The following is a 10,382-nucleotide window of genomic DNA, read 5'->3' as shown; positions in this document are numbered from 1 at the left end:
GATTTAAACTCATATCCCCAGGGCATTAGTCTGAGTCGTGAGATTATTAGTTCAGTGACATTACTGCTATGCCAGCCTCTCCCCTACAAGGTAGTGAGATATGTCAACAAACCAATAATAATGGGGAAAGACTGGCTTTGAAAGCTGAAGTTAGACTGGAAGCATGTTTTTTCAAGTTGAAACAACCAAGGAGCTTGATCAGGCATTGAATTGTTACAGGAACACTTTCGAGGACAGCTATGAAGGCATAATCAGTGTGAAAGCTCACATCTGAATCAGGCCTGATACCAAACCAGTACATTGCAAAGTTTGGCTGCTTCCTTATGCTTCCAAAACCCAGGTTGAAGAGGAGCAAAAGAATCTGGAGAGATATGGTGTGCTGGTGAAAACTGATCACTGTGATTGGGCAAACCCAATTGTCATTGTGCCCAAGTCAGACAAAACCATCAGTCTATGTGGGGACGACAATGTCACAATGAACCAGGCAGTGGATTATGAGAAGTATCCACTACTGATCTCGAGATTTGTATGCGGATTTAGCAGGATCCAAGCTATTCACAAAGTTGGATTTATTCCATGCTTATGCACAGCTCAATGTGAATCAAGTGAATCTGCAGTATCTCACAATAAACACACACATGGGGTTATACTCCTACATAAAGCTGCCGTACGGTGTGAAGCCTTCTCCAAACTTCTTCCAAGTTACAATGGGTAAGATTTTACAAGGAGTGCTACATTGCTTGTGCAATCAGGATGATGTGTTGATCATGACTGTAACAAATGAAGAGAATTTTCAAGTGTTGGATGAAGTGTTAAAAAGGCTCAATGATCACAATGTGTCAGTTGAAAAAGAACAAGTGTGCCTTTGTACAATCTGAGGTGGTGTACCTTGGCCTGATAATCAATGAAAAGTACTACAGCCAGTGAAAGAGAAGATAGAGGCTATGGTCAAAGCCCCTAAGACAAAAAGATGTGTCTGAGCTTAGATCTTTTCTACGCATGGTCCAATACTACTTGCAATTTCTGCCTGAGCATGCAATGGTGTTAGCTCCACTACATGAGTTGTTGAAGAAAGATGTGAAATGGAAATGGTCTAAAGCACAACAAGATGCTTATGATGCATGTAAGAGAAGCTTGACCAGTGACACACTACACATTCATTACCACACAAATGGTGAACTGAAGCTAGCTTCAAAATATGGAGTTGGAGCAGTAATCAGTCATGTTGTGGATCATGGTCAGGAGAAGCCCAGAGCATTTGTGTCACGTACCCTGACCAAGAGTGACTGGAACTACACACAGATAGGAAAGGAAGTGTTTGGAATCATCTTTGGAAACAAAAGGTTTCACCAGATTTTGTTGGGTGGAAACTTTACGCTAGTAACAGATCATAAACCACTAATAGCTATTCTGGGACCAAAGTCTACTATACTGACAATGGCAGTATCAAGGATGCTGCAGTGGGCTGTACTTCTCTCACTGTTTGACTGTAACATTGAATATCGTAGTTCAAAGGAGAATGCTATCGCTGACGCACTGTCACATTTACTGCATGAAGATTTCGATGTAGACTGTGAAGGTGCAATCTTCATAATAGAAATTGTGACCATGGCTGAGTCGACCAGTCGGCAGGTTCACTGTGAGCCGATAACACTGCCGGGTAAAGGCCGCTTTCCAACTCCAATCTTAAACACAGGAGATTCCCCAAACAGCTGTAATAAGGTATTTGTAAACTGCTGGAAGCGGATGTGTGTGGAAATGGTGATGTTACTGAGGAGGTTTCTTAGTATCGAATGGATTGTGTTTCGGTGGGAACATTACTGAGTGTTAATTGTAGCGGGACCATATTTAAAAGCTCCGGCTTTCTGGAAGGCTTTGACTACGAATGCCGAGTCTGGAAGGGTTTGTGTGGAGAGCTGGGTTTCGGTTCTACTGTTAATAAAGGGTTTGAAATTGGCAGCCCGGAGGAAACTGGAGGTGGATCTTAAAGATGAGGGGCCGTTCTCTCTCTGTCCGTCACTCTGGGTGTCTCCTCCCTCTCGCTCTCTGTTTAATCCTCACTCTGTCTCCTCCACTCCCTGCTCTCACTCTGCCTTTCTCAGCCAGGTCCAGGGGGTCTGTATACAAAGGATCCTGAAGGATTCTGTTACTCATGTACTGCAGTGATCTGAGTGAAGAATCATCATGTCTGGCAGAGGTAAAGGAGGCAAAGGACTGGGCAAAGGCGGAGCAAAGCGGCACCGCAAAGTGCTTCGTGATAATATCCAGGGTGAGTGAAGGCATCAGGAGCTGTGTTTTAAAAGTAAGTACTTACTGTTTTACTTACTGTTTTCCTTGTCTTTGAGTTTCTTTTGGCGCCGGAGGAACCGGAAGCTGGTCGGCAGCGAGGACTCCTGGGTAGGTATTTTCCTTAAAGGTGCGGAGCTGAGTAAACCCGAGCCACTACACATGTAGTGTCTCCCACCCATCCTCCTCCTCTAACCTAATAATAAGACCCTTTTTACCCTCCTCCTCTAACCAAAAAGGACTGAGCAGGTAAGCTATTTACTGTTTTTGTTAATATCTATAGTTGTACTTAACTAAGGGGTAATTGAATAAAAGAAATGGCAGCCAGTGTAGTGTATTGCTCCTCCTGCAGAATGTTCGAGGTGAGGGAAACCTCCGGTGGCCCTGCCGACTTCACCTGCTGGAAGTGCATCCGTCTCCAGCTCCTATCAGACCGTGTTAGGGAATTGGAGCTGGAGCTGGATGAACTGAGGATCATTCGGGAAGCTGAGGGGTTGATAGATAGAAGCTACACGGAGGTCGTTACTCCACAAATCAAAGGCAGCTGGGTAACAGTTAGAGGTGGGAAGAGGTCAGTGCAGGGATCTCCTGTGGTCGTTCCCCTCAACAACAAGTATACAGTTTTAGATACTGTTGGGGGGGACGGCCTATCGGGGGCAGGCTGCAGTGACCGGGCCTCTGGCACGGGGTCCTGCACTGTGGCTCAGAAGGGAAGGAGGGAGAATGGGAGAGCACTAGTCATCGGGGACTCGATGGTGAGGAGTACGGACAGGCGGTTCTGTGGGCGCAGGCGAGACGCACGGATGGTTTGTTGCCTCCCTGGTGCCAGGGTCCGTGATGTTTGTGATCGCGTCTTCAGGATCCTTAAAGGGGAGGGGGCGCAGCCAGAGGTCGTGGTGCACATTGGCACCAACGACGTAGGAAGGAAGGGTGGCACAGATGTTAGAAGTGAGTTTAGGGAGTTAGGCTGGAAGCTGAAAGCTCGGACGGACAGAGTTGTTATCTCTGGTTTGTTGCCGGCGCCACGTGATAGTGAGGCTAGGAATAGGGAGAGAGCACAGCTGAACACGTGGCTGCAGGAATGGTGTAGGAGGGAGGGCTTCCAGTTCTTGGATAATTGGACTGCATTCTGGGGAAGATGGGACCTGTTCAAACAGGACGGGCTGCATCTGAACCAGAGGGGCACCAATATCCTGGGAGGGAGGTTTGCTAGTACTGTTCGGGAGGGTTTAAACTAGTTTGGGAGGGGGATGGGAACCGGACTTGTAATCCAGGGACCAGTGGGTCCACTCAGAAAGACAAAGAGTGTAGTGAGGTATTGGGGAAGGTAGCACTGTCACAGAGGACAGATGGGCACGGAGAAGGGTTAAAGTGCGTATACTTCAACGCAAGAAGCATCAGGAATAAGGTGAGTGAATTGAAGGCGTGGATGGGCACTTGGGACTACGATGTTGTGGCCATCACTGAAACGTGGATAGGTGAGGGGGAGGAATGGTTTTTGGAGGTACCTGGTTATAGATGTTTTCATAAGATTAGGAATGGTGGTAAAAGAGGTGGGGGGGGTGGCATTGTTAGTTAGAAATAGTGTAACAACTGCTGAAAGAATTTTCGAGGAGGATCTGCCGACTGAGGCACTGTGGGTTGAGGTCAGGAACAGGAAAGGAGCAGTCACCTTGATGGGAGTTTTCTATAGGCCCCCCAATAGCAGCAGGGAGGTGGAAGAGCAGATTGGGAAACAGATTTTGGAAAGGAGCAGAAGTCACAGGGTAGTAATTATGGGGGATTTCAACTTCCCAAATATTGATTGGCAACTCTTTAGATCGAATAGTTTGGATGGGGTAGTGTTTGTGCAGTATGTCCAAGAAGCTTTTCTGACTCAGTATGTAGACTGCCCGACCAGAGGGGAGGCAATATTGGATTTGGTACTAGGTAATGAACCAGGGCAAGTGATAGAGCTGTTGGTGGGCGAGCACTTTGGAGATAGTGATCACAATTCTGTAGCATTCACTGTGGTAATGGAGAGGGATAGGTATGTGCAACAGGGCAAGGTTTACAATTGGGGGAAGGGTAGATATGATGCTGTCAGGCAGGAACTGAGGAGCATAAGTTGGGAGCATATGCTGGCAGGGAAGGGCACGGTCGAAATGTGGAACTTTTTCAAGGAGCAGATAGTAGGGGCCATTGATAAGCATGTCCCTGTCAGACAGGGAAGGGATGGTCATGTGAGGGAACCGTGGTTGACAAGAGAGGTTGAGAGTCTTGTTAGGAAGAAGAAGGATGCGTATATAAAGTTGAGGAAAAAGGGCACAGGCATAGCTCTGGAGGGATACAAGATGGCCAGGAAGGATCTGAAGAAAGGGATTAGGAGAGCTAAGAGAGGGCATGAAAAATGCTTGGCGGGTAGGATAAAAGAAAACCCCAAGGCCTTTTACGCGTATGTCAGAAATATGAGGATGACTAGGGGGACCATAGGTCCGGTCAAGGACAATAGCGGGAGACTGTGTGTTGAGCCGGAAGAGATAAGTGAGGTTTTGAATGAGTACTTCTCTTCGGTATTTACGAATGAGAAGGGGTGTATTACTGAAGAGGACGGTGGGAAGCAGACTGGTAAGCTCGAGGAAGTGCTCGTTAGGAGGGAAGATGTGTTGGGGTTTTTGAATAACTTGAAGATAGACAAGTCTCCCGGGCCTGACGGGGTATATCCAAGGATGTTATGGGAAGCAAGGGATGAAATTGCAGAGCCGCTGGCAATGATCTTTTCATCTTCTCTGCTGACGGGGGTGGTACCAGGTGATTGGAGGGTGGCAAATGTTGTGCCCCTGTTCAAGAAAGGGAATAGGAACAACCCTGGCAATTACAGGCCAGTTAGTCTTACTTCGGTGGTAGGCAAGTTGATGGAAAAGGTGCTGAGGGATAGGATTTCTGAGCATCTGGAAAGACACTGCTTGATTCGGGACAGTCAGCACGGTTTTGTGAGGGGTAGGTCTTGTCTCACAAGCCTGATTGAATTCTTTGAGCAGGTGACCAAGCAAGTGGATGAGGGTAAACCAGTGGATGTGGTGTACATGGATTTTAGTAAGGCATTTGATAAGGTCCCCCATGGTAGACTTATGGAGAAAGTCAGGAGGCATGGGATAGTGGGGAATGTGGCCAGTTGGATTAAGAATTGGCTAACTGATAGAAGGCAGAGAGTGGTCTTAGATGGTAAATACTCAGCCTGGAGCCCAGTTACCAGTGGCGTGCCGCAGGGATCAGTTCTGGGTCCTCTCCTGTTTGTGATTTTTATTAACGACTTGGATGAGGAAGTCGAAGGGTGGGTCAGTAAATTTGCAGATGATACAAAGGTTGGTGGAGTTGTGGATACCGAGGAGGGCTATTGTCGTCTGCAAAGGGACTTGGATAGGTTGCAGTGCTGGGCTGAAAAGTGGCAGATGGAGTTTAACCCTGAAAAGTGTGAGGTCGTCCATTTTGGAAGGACAAACATGAATGCAAAATACTGGGTTAACGGTAGGGTTCTTGGGCATGTGGAGGAGCAGAGAGACCTTGGGGTCTATGTGCATAGATCATTGAAAGTTGCAACTCAAGTGGATAGGGCTGTGAAGAAGGCATATGGGGTGTTAGCGTTCATTAGCAGAGGGATTGAATTTAAGAGCCGTGAGGTGATGATGCAGCTGTACAGGACCTTGGTAAGGCCTCATTTGGAGTACTGTGTGCAGTTCTGGTCGCCTCATTTTAGGAAGGATGTGGAAGCCTTGGAGAGGGTGCAGAGGAGATTTACCAGGATGTTGCCTGGAATGGAGAATAAGTCTTACGAGGAAAGGCTGAACATTCTAGGCCTCTTCTCATTAGAAAGGAGAAGGATGAGGGGTGACATGATAGAGGTTTATAAGATGATCAGGGGAATAGATAGGGTAGACAGTCAGAAACTTTTTCCCCGGGTGGAGCAAAGCGTTACAAGGGGTCATAAATTTAAGGTGAAGGGTGGGAGATATAAGGGGGATGTCAGGGGAAGGTTCTTTACCCAGAGAGTGGTCGAGGCATGGAATGCCTTGCCCGGGGAAGTTGTTGAGTCAGAAACTTTAGGGACTTTCAAAAGGCTTTTGGATAGGTATATGGATAAAGGAGAATGATGGGGTACAGATTAAATTGTCCTTGACAGAGGACAAAGGATCGGCACAACATTGTGGGCCGAAGGGCCTGTTCTGTGCTGTATGTTCTATGTTCTATGTTCTATGTTCTATCACCAAACCAGCAATCCGCCGCCTGGCTCGCCGTGGCGGGGTCAAGCGAATCTCGGGTTTGATCTGTGAGGAGACTCGCGGGGTGTTGAAGGTTTTCCTCGAGAATGTGATCAGGGATGCGGTCACCTACACTGAGCACGCCAAGCGCAAGACGGTCACTGCCATGGATGTGGTGTACGCTCTGAAACGGCAGGGCCGCACTCTCTACGGATTCGGCGGTTGAACAACTTGACCCTTTCCAGCAAACGCATAACAAAGGCTCTTCTCAGAGCCACCCACCACCTCACAGAGAAAGCAGTGACCTGGAAATGGGAGCTGGGATAGGCTGTTCAGAAGAGTTCAATCAATCTGCTGTGTTCGGGATACAAAACTGGAATCCCCGAGTTTGATATTTCAGTTGTAGCAAGGATGTGCAGTGGATTTGATTTTGTAAACGTGCTGTGTAAACAGTGCCCGAGACTCTCCAGTTAGTTATTTCCCCAGTCGACACATGCCCTCAGTGAAAAGCCACATCACTCCTCCAGAATCACTCATTGTTTTCATAGAATTTCAAAATGATTTCGATGCAATGAGAGAATCCGGGAGTTTTGCAGCAGCCGTTGAATCGGTCACTGGAACCAGACCCACTTGTGATGTTATTTCTCCCGAGACGGTGTTTCCTGCACTGAAACTGACAGGGTTTGTGAAACTGATCAGTTTCAGCTCAATCATTCAGGGACCTGGAATTCCCGCAGTTTGAGCCCGAGCCCACTTCTGATTGGTCACCCTCTTCCCATTCGTATGTCTTAACCAATCGCAGAGCTTCGAATTGGAAAATGCAGCAAATCATTGGCTTAAATTGTCGACCTGACAAAGTTTGAATTCGAAAAAGCCGCCAATTTCAGTATCGGAAAGAAGCGATTACTGGAAAATCTATCCAAAGCTGATCGTTTTATATATATATATATATATATATATATACATGTATGACCATTAAAAAAACATTTATATTCCGCTTTTATCAGCAAGTTCCTGGCACCATTTTAAAGCTGTTCGTAAAATAGCGCCAGGAAATTGTGCTGATAAAAGCGGAATAAAAAACAAGATTTTGGATGGTTATGTCCATATTTTACGAACAGCTTTAATCTGTAATATTTTTGGTTACTCATCTGTAACTGCCGGCAAAATGTAACGGGACAAATAACTCAAATTCGGTGTGGAAGTAATAAATTGGACAGGGTTTCGGGGGACAGTGAGAAGTCACTGAAATAGTTGCTTGAACATTGTAAATAAATCTGATTCGGTCCTGTTACTGACATTCTGGAATCAAACAGTAATCAGCCCTTTCACAGAGACTGTCGGTGGCTCTGAAAAGAGCCTTTGGTTTATTCGATGATATTTTGGCCGCTTTACTTTTTCTGGGAGCTCTGAGCGCTGGTTTTCTTGGGCAACAGCACGGCCTGGATATTAGGCAGCACCCCGCCCTGAGCGATGGTCACCCCTCCCAGCAGCATGTTGAGCTCCTCGTTGTTGCGGACGGCCAGCTGCAGGTGTCTGGGGATGATGCGGGTCTTCTTGTTGTCCCGGGCCGCGTTACCGGCGAGTTTGAGGATTTCAGCGGTCAGATACTCGAGCACAGCAGCCAGATAGACCGGGGCTCCGGCACCCACACGCTCAGCATAGTTGCCCTTTCTCAGGAGCCTGTGAACACGGCCCACCGGGAACTGCAGTCCAGCCCGGGAGGAGCGAGACTTGGCCTTGGCCCGAGCTTTGCCGCCGGCCTTTCCTCTTCCAGACATTTTCACAAATTCTTTCACGAAGAATGGATATTTTCCACTGCATTTACTGTACTTACAGACTGAAAACTCTCCTCATTGGTCGGTACTTAATTCACCTTATTTGCCTATATTCATCACCAATCAGGTCACTGACAACAGAAGAGGGCGGGATTTACCCACCACAACCTCAGAAACAGAATTTGTCAATTTCAAAAAGCCCGCCAATTTCATTTTCGGAAAGGAGCGGATTAAAATAAATGTCATCCTTCGTCAAAGATTTAAAATCCCTTCTCTTTATTTTCTTTTATTCAACTCCTTTCGTCACCAATCAGAGACGCGGGTTTTAAATGTTGTTTAAATTGTGGATCTTCCCACAATCGCTTTCAAACTGTCCCGGGAGGTACTAAATCCCTGTTCACAGCATTTCCCTGAAGCGAAACGTTCAGTTTATCTTCAATCAGAGCCCAGTGTCCTTCTCTGAAAAGAGGGAGCCGGATCGAATCCTCAAACTGCCCTTAATCTGCTCTATAATGATCCCATTCCGGGCTGTTACACTGCGGAGAGTTACTGTTAATAAAATGATGAATCAGTTCACATTTCAGGAATAGAGTGAAGGAACGGAGGTCTGACTCTTCCTGCTGAAAGCAGCTGTTCAAGCGTTCATTCAGGGGCTGTGCAAAAAAAATAACAGCTTTAAGCAAAAAAGGAAAGGCGAATGAGCGCATTATGGGTTCATGGGACAGAAGACACAAACACAGTAGTGGGATCGTTATTATATTATACATTATCTTAAAGTGATTTAATAGAGATGTTCGGATGCAGCTTTTTCAGAGAGATTGTGGGTGGCTCTTCAAAGAGCCGTTGTGTTTGGGATGTTTTTCAGTCCATTGTGCAGTTTTACTTGGAGCTGGTGTACTTGGTCACCGCCTTTGTCCCTTCCGACACGGCGTGCTTGGCTAGCTCCCCGGGCAGCAGCAGGCGCACGGCGGTCTGGATCTCCCGGGAGCTGATGGTGCTGCGCTTGTTGTAATGGGCCAGGCGGGAAGCCTCACCCGCGAGGCGCTCGAAAATATCGTTCACAAACGAGTTCATGATGCTCATGGCCTTGGAGGAGATGCCGGTGTCGGGGTGAACCTGCTTCATCACTTTGTAGATGTAGATGGAGTAACTCTCCTTCCTCGACTTTCTCCGCTTCTTGCCGCCCTTTGCTGACGGTTTATTTAAGGTTTTCTTGGCGCCCTTCTTAGGAGCTGCTTTCTTCTTCTCTTCAACCATCTTCAGTCTCAATTTCAGACACAGAAATAAACCAAACCCCTTCCGAGTGCGGATTAAATAGACAATCCCACAGCTCTATGCTAATGAGGGATGGGGGAAAATAAAGATTGTGATTGGGTGACTGGCAGTGATGTCACAAAGGTTTCATATTGTAATTCTCTAATTGGTCTCTTTCGCCATCCAATCAGATTAAACATTTGCAACCAATCACAAACACCCTTCCTGCAATCAGGAAGTATATTTCCCAAAGACTGTCTCCAACCCCAGTTTCTGTTGAAAGAGCCGCTTCTTATGTAAAGCTCCCTGGAAATGTCCTGGCTGTTGTTGGGAAGACACATATTGGCTGATTCTGTGACCTTGTGTCTCTACTATTGCATGTGAGCGTGCAATTAATTTCATTTCTTTTTTCTCTGATCCTGTGTTTGAGCGTGTTGTGTAATTCGGTAGCTCTCAGTCTCTGGTGCAGTAGGGATTCATTCTGTATATTACAGACTCTGGTACTGTGAGTGTGACATCCATTCTGTATCTGTCAGTCTCTGGTACTGTGTTTGAGTGTGAGGAGATGAGGTGGAATGTTGCAGGGAGGAACATGGAAAAGAGTGTTGGTGCGATGACACAGCCTTGCTTGAGCCCAGTTTGCATTGGGATTAGGTCAGTAGTAGGTCCGTTGCCAATGATTACATGTCATGCAGTCGGCAGACGATGGTGCCGAATTTCTCCGGGCAGCCAAATTTGAAGAAGATGTTCCATAATCCCTCCCAGTTTGGAGAGTTGAAGGCCTTTGTCAGGTCAGAGAAGGCCATGTAGAAAGGTTGCTGCTGCT

The 10,382-nt window shown here is 46.9% G+C and overlaps 1 protein-coding gene across 1 annotated transcript; it reads right to left on the bottom strand.

The window, feature by feature from the left end:
• Window positions 1-7,930: 7,930 nt before the first annotated feature.
• Window positions 7,931-8,305, bottom strand: LOC137363460 (histone H2A type 2-B-like; the record flags this gene model as incomplete). Its single annotated transcript, XM_068027285.1, has 1 exon — window positions 7,931-8,305. A coding segment is annotated over exon 1 (375 nt), but the record flags the coding sequence as incomplete, so codon positions are not given.
• Window positions 8,306-10,382: the final 2,077 nt, after the last annotated feature.

Source organism: Heterodontus francisci, unplaced genomic scaffold (genome assembly GCF_036365525.1).
Source record: "Heterodontus francisci isolate sHetFra1 unplaced genomic scaffold, sHetFra1.hap1 HAP1_SCAFFOLD_61, whole genome shotgun sequence".
Taxonomy (NCBI): domain Eukaryota; kingdom Metazoa; phylum Chordata; class Chondrichthyes; order Heterodontiformes; family Heterodontidae; genus Heterodontus; species Heterodontus francisci.
The sequence above is the reverse complement of the archived record's forward strand: the minus strand, read 5'-3'. Positions and strand labels throughout refer to the sequence as shown.